Genomic DNA, 15,053 nt, shown 5'->3' with positions numbered 1-15,053 from the left:
CTGCTGTCTGTAAATCTTATTACATTTTCCCTCACCGTGATCCTAGTTTAGCTGAGATCTGTTCCAATCATTAGATGAGACCCGTTTATAATGTTATGTAATTGAATCAGTTAGAGTCTGCAGGACCATGGTGTTTTCTTGCCAAACAGGACTGGTAAGTTAGTTACATCAAATTACAAGTACATGGCATGACTAGAGAATCTCTTGCCTAAATAAAGGTGGAAAATCCACCTATGTAATGAAGAAGGGACACAAATAGAAAGATTGAACACTTACGTTTCATAGAATCAGTGTTTGATGCACATCTGAAACATTACTCATTTCCTTTGGGAAATTAATGAATAACTGAAGTTGGGTGAAAGATGTCAGGCAGACATTTTTTTATTCTTTAAACAGATACCAGCTTAATAGCAATGACATAAATGTCCGTGCTGTAATTATTTACCATCATGTATATTAATTTTTATCATGTCAGCACTATAAGCCAGAAGTCTCAAGAAGGGCAGCAATCCAATCTGGAACAGAACCAAGCACCCTTTTCTCCTTCACTTTCTAATTCAGGACCAGGTTATTTTCCCAATCCAAAGTTTATTTTTGTTTCTTGTTTTGGTTTTCCCTTAAGAATCCCTCCTGCCATTCATTGGCTAGGTGCTGATACATCCCCTGACTACTAAAAGGGATCGTTCCTTAGTGCGTATATATGTATATCATGCATATATTATACTATGTATATATACTTGTACTGAAATTCCTTCACCAATTATGTCTTGCCCCGTGCATGGATGAACCAGTCCTGCATCAAAGGGTTTAGCCACATTCCAGCCAGAGATTTGGCTGAAACCTCTGTAACACTATGAGGGTGCACAAGCTTGAATAGCAAAGGAGTGCACAATTCAGCTGCATCTTCATCACTTCCTTTGTTTTGGCTTGTCTGTCTGTGTGTAGCTCTCTTCTGCTATAGTGGCTTTACAAGCTCAGACCTGGCACAGCAGCCATGCCTAGCACAGGCCCAAGCATGGGATTTGTGTGCATGAGTGCTCTGAAATGCAGGCTCTGGGATCCACACTATTTAAAATTAATTTACGTGAGAGGAATTAGTAATCTCAGATAGCATTTTAGTTCAGATTTCTTATGAACATATGTATGTTGATTTATATATGTTGCTTTTATTTTTTAGGCAAAGAATACCCTCTAAAAACGTGTATTACTATCGCTGCCCAGACCACAGGAAGAACTATGTCATGTCATTTGCTTTTTGCTTTGACCGTGAGAACGACACTTATCAATTTGCTTACTGCTACCCTTACACCTATACTCGCCTTCAGCACTATCTTGACAACCTACAGAGGAGGAACATGGACTACTTTTGCAGAGAACTGCTAGGACTCAGCGTGGTAAGTAATAGGCATTTTTGCCAAATAGTAGGCTTCATTATGGATGCCTACTCTTAAATGCTTACAGAGAATAATTCATCATATCTGCTAAGGTAGACGTGCACACATATTTGTTTTACTGTTGTTAGTGACACGTAGAGTAGCTTTACCCACTTGGTGAAATATAGACAAATGCTAACTTAATTTCATGTAAAATATTTCCTTTGTAATATACAAGGCAATGCTAAAATTCCCATGTAGGATCAGTTGACCTCTAAAGGATGGAACTGAAACAGCTTTATTGAAGAAATGTGATTTTTAGAGTATTCTATCCATTTGTCTTTGTGGAAAAAGCTTTTCTATTCAGAAGGAAATAAGCATCTTTGAAACAAGAATATAGCTTTTCCTGGTAAAGTAATGCAAAACATTTTAAAAGCAACTTATTTTATTTAGCCTTAAGAATGTCTGCTTTAGTAGATTTAACTGAAAGGGGTTTAGTGCTCTCAATATATAGACCATAGTGGCCACACGAAAATGAAATATGACAGTTCTGGTGCAGGAAGGAGGTTTAATGGTAAGGCTGAACATAATTCGCTACAACCTTTCTCTGAAATGTTTCCTGTCCTGAATATTTGGAAATCATGACTCAGCCGCTGCCATATCAATTCAGAAATCATCAGATTAAGAAAAGAAATTGCTGTTTTTTTTTCCCCTTTTGTTTTCCCAGACATGATGCTGCATGTGTTCCACAGTCTTAATCTCTTCTCTGAGATTTGATTTGGTCCAAACTTGTAGTGTATGTGTGTGTCAGAAAACGAAAGCTGCAGTTTTTATGAAGGCTGCTGATCCTGGCAGCTCAGGTTTTAAATAGAATCCCAGCAAACACTGTGAAAATGAGAAGAAAATCATATGAATAACCTGCTCTGGAATAAAGAACTGTTTTCCACTGATAGGTCAGGCCATTGAGTTCCTTAGATGGCATAAAATTCGTCATTCGACCTACAGAGAAGAGCAAAACCAAAATTAACAAAATTTTTTGTTCTTAACCCTTTTGTCTATTAAGCACAGTTTTTGCTCTAAAGATGACTGTTACATATCTTCGAACTGACATTAATGATTAATCATTCCAATTAGGGGGACAAACAATTATAAAGGCACGAGGAATTTTTTTTTTTAATTAAAAAAAAAAAAGAAGTAAAATCTTCAGAGGGTGGGAGGAAGGAGCGCTATCATTTTAATGTGTGTAGGGTTTTACTCATTAATCTTAGGGGACAGAGCTATCATTAATTCTATAATGAAACCAAATTTGTTTCCTTTCACTCTGAAAATAGTATATAAACAGTCACATTTGCATATTCATCAAAGCCCTGATCTGACTGATTAAAACACTGAGTTAGAAGGATTTGTCTTTTATCTGCATTTTGACAGACAGAGCTAAACTCTTAAATCGTGTTAACATTGTGTTGCCAGTAGTTGCTAAATATTATTTTTCATATTTCAGCAAACTAAACAAACAGATGCCGTTCAAAACGTGGCAGGAAATGTGCTGTGTACAAGTCCTGATTTTATATCTATATGTACACACACAGTATGTTTTGCAGAAATTGATATGGTAGCATTTTGCAGCTCACCATGCTGATATGTATAAAAAGCTTCTGAATCAGGCTCGTGGTGTAATCTTTGTAAGTAACATTACAATCTCAGAGCATTTCTGGCTTTTCTCCACACACAAGTGTCCTAGAACAGCTTGGTAATTTAATGTCTTTGCTGAGCTTGAATAGACAATTTCCATAAGTTCTCTGTGACTTAAATATTTTAACATAGAGCTTTGTTGCTATCATACATCTTTAAATGGTGAAAAACAGCATCCTTCAGTCTTCACTGCACAGTACTTCATCAAAGCAGAAGCTGGCAGTACTTTAGAGAATTGCGTGCCATATAGGATAGATTTAGAGCTGAAAAAGAGAGCTCCATCCCTGCGCTGGCCCCTTACATAAGCTAAGAGGAATCAGATTGGCATAACGAGGCCCTTAAAAGCTCTATTCCTGGCAAAGGGACGATACCCCTGGTAGCACATGGTGGAAGGAAACTTAAAGATGCCTTCTGAGGACAAACTCTGAAGTCCTCCTGCTGGGTGTGGGACTGAATCACGATTAGGGAAAGGCTGTGGCATATCTGCTGAATGCCACACAGTCACTAATGCCTTTTGTTTGTTCCAGCTGATTTTACAGCTCTTTTCATTAGTTTAAGGTTGTGAGGATGGAGGATGGTTTGGAACAATGTAAGGTCTCCTGGATTATGAAGTTTTGAACTGTGCATCTTGGAGACAACAGAATCTTGTCACAGATCCTTGTGGTTATTTTTTTTCTTTGTAGTGGAACAGTGAAATGCTATCCACAAGAAACCATGCTCAGATGATTGCTCCTGAAGGCTTTCTGAGTGCACATTTTCCTGCATGTAATGTTTTCAAGGCAATCTAATTTCTAATCTAATTTCATATTTTCTCTAAAGAAAGTACTATGCCTCCATTAACTCCTTAAGTGCTTTCACTAATTCTATGAAAATTGAAAGTGAAATATCAGTGTGGGACATGTAATTGTCATTAGGAAGCAGAATGGCAAAGTGGTTCAGAGCCAAATGGCAAAGATTCCTATTGCCAGTGTGAACGGATAACTTAGCTGTTCTGCTTCTGACCTTTTAATGTTTAAATGCTTTACTTCAGAGAGCTATCCCACATTCTGGATGTGCCAAATGATCTCGAAAATAGTTTCCCCTGCAAGCTAACTATGATGGCCACCCAGGTGTCATTTAAACTGCTGTTTTCATTCTGCCATTGTTGCCTGTAGATAACTTCAGACTTTGCATGGATTGTCCCAGCAGATCATACGTTCAAAATCTGTAAGCATTTGAAAAAGATTGTGCAGTTGTTTTCTGTGCACATTATGGATGAGTCTGTCATCTTGGCAGATACTAGGCAATACTGTACAGCATATTATAATGAAAAATAATTCATTATTTTATTTGAAAATATAAACACAAGCTCAATTTCTGCTACTTATATAATCTGTATGTGTAGCATTATAAACAGTACTGCAGACTTGGCAAAGTATTTGAGTATCATTGTTTAGAGATGGTGGTCTAAGTTAACTGCATATACTTGAAGCGTGTGGACGATTGATGAGACCTGTACCTCTACTAGCATTACACTGTCACACATACTAAATTAAATAAGTATTGGTGAGACTGGCTCCTACAAATTGCAACTGGCTTGGTGATATTTTTATTGCTCACTTCAAAGACAGAAAAGATTAATTGTAGACAGATACTTCCTTTCACCCCATTAGGCAATGGTGCTACCAAATTATGCTTGAGGAGTATTGCAACTGCACATAAAAACCACGAGCCTCAAAGGGATTTCCACAGTACACAGGCACTAGTATATGGAATTCTGTTAAATTAAATATTAAACATACATATTTTAAAACAAGAAGGCAATACGTCTAATGCAGAGTCCTGTAAGTGAGCCAATCTCTAAAGTCAGACTTGAGATACTGAGTGAAACAGATTGGAGCACAAGGTGCTTCATTCAGATGCTCTACCACTTCAATGTATGCTTTTAATTTACGTAAGTTACTTTTCATGATGGTATTAGAGTGAATCTGAATCAGGCCCCAAGACTGTAAAACTGCACAGCCGATGTCACACTGCTGGTTCATTGATCAAATATCTCTTATTTGCTGTCTAAACAACTAGGTACCCCAGTAAAAATAGCTAATCAGTTCTACTGATATCTACTGGTCCATTTTTAACTGCTCAGTTATGACTGTTTTAAAGCATGAAGCAAAGAAAATAGACCATATTTCTAAGGTTATATTTCCCATTTCTGTGTACGGTGTTAGGTAATGTAATAATGGTTCTATAAACGAAAAGTATAGTCTTGGTCTTTAATTGTAATAATTTTAAGATTTACCTACTTGTTCTGATGGACATAAATATATTTTGAAGATACGTATGGCCCTGGAAACCATCAAACTGCCTTCATTACATTCATTCTTTCAGTCTCATTTACAGAAATTTGTTTTCCCTCTTCTTCAGCACAGCATTAAGCAATAATTACCATATATACAGTGATACTGAATGTATTCACATGTAGGGGAAATTGTGCTACACAGTGCTATTAGCTGTGTTTGCCCAGTAACTCCTTACTGCATTGACTCTGCTGGGAATCTGACTATGTTTTAGTTGGCTTCTATTTAGATCTCCAGTGTAGTTGTTGTGTAATGTATGTGTGAGAGCAGAGTTATATTTTAATGTATATTCTTCAACTGTAGACCCAGAAAATTGTTAGCCTGGCCCACATTATCTGTAGGGTTGAGATCTTGAGACTGAAGGCTTATTAACAGTGTAAGAGTCTGCTTAGGCAAAAGGATTTGAATTTATCCCTTTTAATTTAACCAAAGAAAGGACTATGTATTGATTTAGCTTTATGGTAAATATAGAATGTAAATATAATGTATTAAAATCTAATTACTTTCGGCGAAGTCTTGTTCATATAATTTGTGTAAGCTGAATATTATGATTCTGATGCAGAAAAAACACATAAACACAGAAATAAACTTAAGCCTGTTAAATAGTCCTGGCATAGTTCACGGGATCAAACCACATATGTCTAAAAAGGGCCTTTAGATCCAAGGTCAGAGCAATCAACACTTTGTAAGATAAAGACTCGGTGCCCTAATGTATAGCCATTATCTTGCACTAGCACTATAACAGCATGAATAAAGGAAAAAAATAATAATCCTAGACTTTGAGCAGAGGATCTCAGTGTTCCTGGCCAACCATACTTCTTACAAAGTAACAAGGAATAATGATGTTTGCAGTCTGGTATGGATGTAAATGGATCTGGTTATTAGTTGATTTATATTTCAGTTCCTGTAAAATGATTGCTTCAGTAAGCTCCCAAAGGCTTGCTTATCTAACATTTCACCTTTACCTACTGTACACTGAGGCTGAGAGCTGAATTAGAGAGCTGGTGCTAGGATATGAGAAGAATTTGCTTCCTGTCATTGGTAACCAATGGCTAGTGGTTTTGTTCACTCCTTGCAGTGTAATAATAAAGCAAATTTGCAGTGAGATAGAAGTGGCTTCAAATAACTTCCTGATATTATAAATTTCCCTCTGGACTAAATTTTAAGACTTGTGAGCCAGTTACTCTCCCTTTTAAAATAACAAATAAACCATTCAATAACAAGCAACCAAAAACATCTGTCACATTCAGTCAGCATGTAAGTTTTCTGCAAACCTTTCTGCACGCACTCTTCAGATTCATCTTCTTTCTTGTAATGGAATATACCTAATAGATAATGCTCAACAAATAAAAGGAAGTCTCAAATTTGATTTAGGGAAGCACTTGTCTGCTACCTTATATTTGGATGTTTCATCACTCATTCACATCTTGTTGGAGAAACTGGTTCAAGTAATGTATTCTGCAGCCCTTTTTGCAGCTCTCTGTAAATATGCGGAATGCCCAAGTGTAAAGACAAGTCCTTTTTGTAATGTATCTGTCAGGTGTGCACTTGAGGCCTTCTGCATAAGAGATCAGTGCCAATTCTGTAGCTCTTTATACCTGCCTTGTAGTTGTTCAGTAATACTTTATCCTGGTTGTCCTTAAGCCTTGAAGGCTGAAAGATGGCTCTAAAAAACACTTCAGTTTGTGTGTCAAAAGGGAATCTGCATTATATCTTTATACCACATAGGAATGAAAAAGTAAATGTATAATAAGAATAAGAAAATATTTTAATACAGAGAGCGTAGACGAAGGAAGTGTAGTTCATGTGGTCCAAGCTGCCTGATTGTACCCTTACTGTTGACACTAAATATTTCAATATATATACTTGAAGAGATAATATAAGGCTTGCCACTACCTAATACATTTATAGAAAGCACAGTTGGACAATGCTGTGTATAGCTTGAGGTCCATTTTTATTTGCAGTGTGGATTTACTGGCCCTTTTTAATCAAAGGTTAATGCAATGAATGAGTATATCTAGCTTTCATGTAAGAGAGGCTGCTGTCACCTTTATTTTAAGGCATCAGATTATATTCAAATATATTTTATGTTAGGAGATCATAATAGTTCAGGGGGAAAAAGAATGTATTTCTAGGAAATGCTAGCTGCTTTTGAAGTGTTGTTATTACTCAGAAATACTGAAAGCAATATTTATCTTTGTTTTGAAGACAAAATAAAGTACAAATAACATGAGGAGACAGGAGATTTCCAGTGTAAAGTAGTAGGTACTTAACTGTAAGCTGGTGTGTTTTGTTGTTGATATTTTTTTTTTTTTTTCATTTCTTAGGAAACATAAGGTACAATTTAGAGCATTTTAAATACTCCTCAAAAGAAATCTTACGTAGCAACCAATCATATTGATACATGAAAATAACTGTTCTCTGATAAAGATCCTCTTATTCATGTTTTCAAACAGCAGCTGAGCACCATACTGTGGCAGCAGAGAACAATCTGAGAACTGAACACACACTGAAAAGGTCTCAGTTGCGTGACACTTTCTATGAAGAAGAACATTGTTCCTAGGCCCAGTCTAAAGTTTTCACTGAGAATTCTTTAGAATTATGGACATCCCTTTTTAGAGAAAGTTTTTTTTTTAATGAACTATCTTATCTGATGTTAAATTTGTCTGATGATAAATATGTGCCGTGGATGAAGACAAAGGAGGCATTTAATGCATTTCAGGAATTTTTGTTACGTACTCATTTAAAAAAAAAAAACAAAACAGTTTCAGAGAATATGTCATCCTTCTGATGGAAGCGTCATTGCAGCCATCTTGTAGGTAATGAGACTACTACAGAAACTGGAATTAGATAGAAGCATTGCATGATAAAGACTTTGATATTAATTTTCTTAGTTTATCCATAGTAAACAGAATTCATTTAAAAGGAATTTCCCTTCAGAATGGAGTCCTGAGATTAGATCATTGTGGTCAGGAGCATGGATAGTACAGCTGATTTGTCTCCTTGGGGCAAGCACAGTTTAGCATACAGATTTGAAAAATATGAAAATACGAACTTGATCTTTCAGATGTTTTGACAGAAAAAAAAAGCTAATGAAGTGAAACTTTTGATAGTTACATACCAAAAAGAAATCTAATGTTTTGGAAACCAGGCTCCACTTACACCTGCAGAGCTCTTCAAAGTGTTGTCCGCGGTGTGCAAGAGAATATTTAGAAATTGAATCTGTTATTTTGCACAGCTCATGTGACCCAAAATGTCAAGTCTGTTTTTCTTATATGCCTTCTGAGAATGAAAAATGACTCCTAAGGTGTTATGTCCAATGGAGAATTTATAGGAATGTCAGAGATGACTGATTAAGGGCAGTTTATAGATTAACAGATGAAGGCTAATACAGAGGTTGGTGGTGATGTGTTGGAAAAATAGGAGGAATTCCGGCACTGCAGTAAGATGCATCGAGATTTGTCTAAGACCTGGACATTGATATTAATCCAAACTATGAATATTTCAAAATCTGAAAGGTAATGGTTGGACAAGAATAGTGTTACTGCTCAAAGGCATTGAATCTTTGCCTATGGTGAGTGGAAATGAGTTAGTTTCGTATTACCCTGTAGTCTGTCTTCATCACTACATCTTAAGGGAAATTGTCTAGATCTTTAATATGCCTTAGGCAATTAAGTTACCAACATAAAGAACTTTTGTGTCCTTTGCTTGAGAACCATTTGTTCTTTCAGGAATTAATGGTATTGTGGGGTCCCAGAGAACCTGTAAGTTTTTTTAAAATATGTGATTGAAGTGTTTTCTTTATCTTAATGAAGAATCCAGACACTATGTATTCTCAGTCTCAAGAGAATGAACTGCTCAACATGTGAACTAAGGAAAGAATAATGTATGTTTCAAAGGTATGCTTTTCAGCTGTTGTCTTCATCCTTACAAGATACTCTGCCAGCATCACATTTGTCTTCATCTCTAGCTGATTTTGAAATCCTTCAGAGCTTTAGAAATAAAACTGCACATATCCTTTAGATTTCTTGTATAGAAATAGATAAGATTTTTTTAACAGCAAATATCACAGAAGAGCTTCCACTGCCGTCCTCCAGTAAATTAGACTTGGGTGCAGACAGACCAAATAACTTTGTAGGCTTATGCTGCACAGACTTGTAGAAAGATATTATGTTCCATGTGATCAAACAGAATTCCTATATGTCCTATCTTGGCTGAAATTCCAATTAGCCATAGCAACCAATGAGGGAAATATGCAGCAGCATAAAACATCTAATTCAGTGCTGACAAAGAGGTGGGATGTATTGATCTGTTTGGCAGAAAACTTCATTTTTTTTCATTCCTATAATTCAGATTTTCTCATTACTGGACACAGATGGCAAAATATAATTTTATTAACTATAACCATTTGTTTTGCAGTTCATCAATTAAATTCCAAAGAGTACAGAGACTAGTTTATGCTAGCTATTAACAAAAACAAGTTAGTATCTAGAGCTATAATAGAAATGGTGATAAATGTTGCATACCATACTTCAAGATCATTTGTTGCTATGACAGTAATGAAGCAAAATGAAACAGGGTCTCTGGAATCTCAGATTTTTCATGTTCCCAGAGAGTTAGAGATAAACACAAACTTTTCTCTCAGAGAGCTGAACTTCATTCCTTCAAAGCTACAATTGATATATATATGTTTCAAAGTACATAGTATACTATCTGCTTATTGGAAAGTTAAATCAGAAAAGAAGGGAAAATAATAGTTTGTAATTATTCTGGATAACAATCATCTCTACTCAACATCAGTATGAGCCACCAAATTAAGTACCAAGTGAAGTAAACTGAAAAATCCAAAATTTCCAGTGTGAAGCACACTTGCAGGAGTGAATGAGGAGTGCATTTCAAAATCCTTTCCTGTTCTCATTTATCTTCTGCTTTCTTTTTTCTACTAAGATGTCCATCTTTTAGGTTTTGTTTTGTTTTTAACATCCCAAGTGCTACAAGTGCTAGGATGTAGGATAGCCTATACAGTGACAGCAGCACAGACTATATATGCTACTGGAAAACATTAATTATTTATATGTGTCCTTGGTAGAACGGGGAGCCTGCATGCACAAATGTACAATTCATATCATTTGGCTTCTCAGGAATTATTACAGAGAAGTTTACTGAAAATAACAATGGTGTTTGATCTTACCAGTGTCCCACTGCTGGCAGATATATTTCAACACTGATTGTGAATAGAAATCCTTACAGCAGATTCATACTATATTCTGTGTGCTGGGACTACCCATCTGTACCCCTGTTTGCAGCCAACAAGAATACTAAATTTTGCGGTTTTGTTCCAGGGACAGTGTGAGTCAAATCTCTCTAGGAGAGACCTTAAACCTTGCCACAATTGGGTAAGCTGATTTTGTGTTGTTTACTGCCAATGATCCTGAATGCCAAAGGAGTAAAACAGTTTGCCTATAAATAGATAACGTATAGCCAAGTCTTTTTCTTTTCAGATGTCCCTTTTATCTTATTCTAACCTGGATATTGTTTCATGCCAATCCTCTTCTTTTGCATCTTAGACCACTGCATATGAGTGTGTCCTGGTTTCAGAAAGTCTTGTTCATGGCAAGTTTAAACATGCTATCTAATAATAAACCAGAATCTACTAGAATAATATGTATTTCTGTAAGGGGAATTTATTATGCAGTAATTTTCACTTTTCCTGTCTACTAGTCAGTTCTATTGGAGTTATTTATTGTTGCTAATTTTTGAAAACCTCTGCTTTTATCCCATTCTTTGTTTTTGAATCTATATAGCACCTAAAAGTGCCACAGTCAAATCATAATTCATGATATTGCTGTCTGTTTCCATAAAATTTGTCAAAGGCCTTTGAAGTTCTTTCCACTAATATCAAATCTACCTCCATTCTTCCTTTCATTTCTCATGACACCTACGCTGAAGCATTGGTCACAGTCTCATTACTCTCTCTCCATCAATGTTGCCTTCTTTTTGAGTGTAACGTCTGTTACAGAGGCAGTGATGCAAGGAGAGCTGATATCCGTCCTCTCTTGTGCTGTCTTTCATTACAGCAATGGTTCTCCAAGATTACATTCAAAAAATTTTCTCAAAGGTTTTTCAGAATTAACCAATTATTAAATTATCTGCCTAGGCTTTGTGCTAGTTTTGAGAATGTCATTGACTTATGACATTCTAGAAAGAATTTAAATTTTCACTTCTGTACACCTAAATTCTTCTGGTATAACCTGTGAATTGATATCTCATCATGTGATTGCTGTACAGGTCTCTACTCTTAACAGTATAAGGGAACAAAAAAAAAGACATTTTTTTGGTAGTGCCTTGCAGATAAATCTTTACTATCTCTTGGATAAATCAATGGGGGAATTACTAAACTATTTTATATGCATTATAAGTTTAGTATTGGCTTCTATTCTGGATTTCTTTTGATCTACCTCAGTTTCTTCTTAAGCAGTGTAAGCCTTCATTTATTTGATTTACTATTTGACAGTCTCACAGTGTTGTGTATAGAGAAGGAACCGTGCATAAAAAAATGTTAAGTTTATGTAGAAAAAAAAAGATGCCTGCTTCCTTTATAATCACCATGTACCTTCTTGCCCCTCCAGTTCATATAATTTAATGTGGCCAGAGAAAGCAGGAGCACCAGAGCCATTGCCAGGAGTAAAAGAAGGGAAAAATGGGACATAAGTCTTTGAGAAAAATAGATGAGATCATCTAGTTATCGTAAGATACATGTAGATGTTTTCAGTAGCTGTTTGTCTTTTAGTGTCACCAATGATGACATACAGTCTTTGTGCTTACTTAACATTCAGAAGACACTTATGACAAATAGGGTCATGAAATGATGATGCTGACCAGGTTTGCGAATATGTATTGCTATCATTACTTCAGAGGTCAGTTTTAGCTTTTTGAACTTTGAATTAGGGTCCAATCATCTTCAATAGAATTGTGTGTTTTGGAAAAATGTCTGTGATGAATGAAATGTAGGCAAAACCGTTGTGGTTTTTGTTTTTTGTTTGCCTGTTTCCACATATTAGTATTGTTGAAGCCTTATCAGAACTAGGCATATGAAACAACCGGAATGTTACCACGTATGTGTTGAATAGAATTGAAATAAGCAATAGCTATCTTGATTCTGAAACCAAATATTAAGATGAGCCAATGATATTTCTTAACAATAGCTTCAAAGACCTTTTTTAATGTGATTTTTTTTTTTCATTCCTATCCATTATTCACTGCAAGTAAGCCAAGAAATGAGCTCAGAATGCATTCATTCTGCTTGTAGTCACCTGCGGCTTCCAACTATGTTCAGTGAATTTTCACAGGAAAGAAAATAATTGAGAACTTGCAGAATTTATATTTAGCACTGAATTTCCAGATAGCATTTCCAGCCCCTAATGATTTGCAGTTTATGAACTTGAGACATCTATGTTAATAAATCCCCTGACAGTATTGTTTCCCTCATCTGGATCTTTATTGAAAACCTCTGATCATGTCTCTTGGAAGAAATGAAACATTCAAGAACAACTGTTGGATTTCAGGAATGCCAGAAAGGGGAAATATCTCATATGAAAAATCCAAATGTCTGAAAAGTCTTGCTTAAATGTAGCTGCTTTTGTTCAAATTCTGTCTTCTCGCAAGTCCCTACTCTGCTCTGGAAAGAGAAGTGTGTGCATTTGGTTTCATCCATCAGAGAGCTAAGAGACAGAATAATGTTCAATCACAGTGTTAATCACAGCACAACAGTTTCCACTGAAATGACTCAATAGAGGATTTATTCTCCCATCTATTCAGGTGCATAACAAATTTTCTTAATGGGTGGTGCATATACTACAGTAAAGAACAGACTGCTTTGTATTAAAATTACATATCTAGGATTTTAACATAAAAACTGAAAAATCCCACAGTGCAAAACTGACTTAAACTCAATTTCCCTCTCCCCCTCTTATAATGTCAAGATGCCTGAGTGCTCAAGTGACTGAGTAAGTACTAAATATTTAATGTGTGGAGGTTACATTAACTGAGTCTTTGATCTGAAACTTCTTAAAAACATCTTAAAAGCCCTTCAAAAATGGGTTAGTATTTCATTACAGTCACTTAAAATAGATTTATTTTATCAAAACATCCTGTCAGAAAACCCAAAGCTGTGATTAATAACCTACAGCATTTTGACTAAAGCATCTCCTAAGACTAGTTTCTCAGTGTATCAACAAATTACCCATTGCAGGAAAAAAAAAAAAACAACAAACCAAAACTAGCTGGCCCTATCACCTCTGTTTGGCAGTTACACTTATGCAGAGTATTTCTGCTGAGTTTCAGCAGATATAGACATTAGAATCCCCTGTGGAATTCTGCATGCTGGTGCTATGCAAACAATGTCTTTTATTTAATTTTGACATTAAATTATTATTTTTTTCTTTCACAGAACAATATTAGTGGGGCAGTTCTCTGCAAATATTTTTGTATAGTAATATTTGCACATTTTTGGGCAATAGAAGCTGCTTGATTTTAATCTGCATAGAGTAATTTGAGAGCAACTCTGGCTGTGTCATGGCTCTGTTATTTAGATTTATTTTTTATCATTTGAAGGCAACAAACTACAGTATGATATTACATGAGTATCTGGTAGACATGTAGATGCTAGGAGCATAAGCTGAGACAGGTTTCTTGGTCAAGGATATTCTGGGATAACAGAGGAAGTTAAACGCTACATTCTGAGCTCACTCTAGTATCCTATGCAGCCATATGATATTGCTTTCTCAAAGCAAGAGGTAAGGATTTATTCTCAAGTGACTCTAAAAATAGTAGTGAAAAGCACATGGCTGAACCTTCACAAACTGCTTTGAAACTGTATTTCCCTTGTTTCTTAAGGGAAATGCGTCTTTGTCAGTGTATAGCTTGTATCAGGGATGCTTTGCATATGAAAACCACGTGCAGATTGAATCCTGTTATATAAATCAAGGCTGGTTTTCTGTGGAGTTCTTTTGTAGTATCGACATAAAAAGGGTTGTTATAAATAAAAGTGGAATATAATTATAAATGCCCTTCTGATGAAAAAAAAATTCTTGATTACCTTTGAATTCTTTTGCCCTTTAAAAAGGTTATATTTAACTGGTTCAGTTTCTTACTTGATGTTTCAGTTCCCAAGGGAAATCAACCTCCAGTACGAACTGTTTCAATTGGGTTACATGACTTTACTTGCATTTGTGTCTTGCATTTGTTAGCAGACAGATTATATAACACTGCAGGGTAAATATACATTGCTCTGTTTTCCTCTACCATTGTTACTCTATGTTTGGAGGGATGGACAGAGAGGTGGGAAGTGGTTTTCAAAACTCCTGAAATTAACTCTTCCTGATAATAGCATAATCAACTTGAAAGTAAAGACCTAGGAATCACATGAAATGATACATCTTAAACTATAAAAATATGTTCAATATTTTGACATGCTATCTACCATCCATGTGTTTTTATTCCCAGTGGCATAAAATCTGGTAGCGCTATTGGCTGGAATAGGATTTTCTTGAGTTTCCACACTGTAACTGAGAAAGTAATTTGTGTATGTGTGTGCTGCCTCACTGAAATGCTGGAGGCTAAATTCTACAGAGTTACCTTCCATTTCTAAGTA

The 15,053-nt window shown here is 35.7% G+C and overlaps 1 protein-coding gene and 1 long non-coding RNA gene across 10 annotated transcripts in view; one reads left to right on the top strand and one right to left on the bottom strand.

The window, feature by feature from the left end:
• Positions 1–15,053, top strand: part of BEND5 (BEN domain containing 5) — an 840,137-nt gene that overhangs the window by 333,171 nt on the left and 491,913 nt on the right. For all 9 annotated transcript variants that reach the window (XM_001235270.7, XM_046944497.1, XM_046944499.1 and 6 more), the window contains one exon: positions 1,178–1,394. In XM_001235270.7, coding sequence (XP_001235271.5) covers positions 1,178–1,394 — 217 coding nt within the window. The remainder of the gene's footprint in view (positions 1–1,177; positions 1,395–15,053) is intronic.
• LOC112532900 overlaps positions 1–15,053 on the bottom strand; it is a 113,171-nt gene that overhangs the window by 38,035 nt on the left and 60,083 nt on the right. The window lies entirely within an intron of this gene.

This window comes from Gallus gallus, chromosome 8 (genome assembly GCF_016699485.2).
Source record: "Gallus gallus isolate bGalGal1 chromosome 8, bGalGal1.mat.broiler.GRCg7b, whole genome shotgun sequence".
NCBI classification, from domain to species: domain Eukaryota; kingdom Metazoa; phylum Chordata; class Aves; order Galliformes; family Phasianidae; genus Gallus; species Gallus gallus.
The sequence above is the reverse complement of the archived record's forward strand: the minus strand, read 5'-3'. Positions and strand labels throughout refer to the sequence as shown.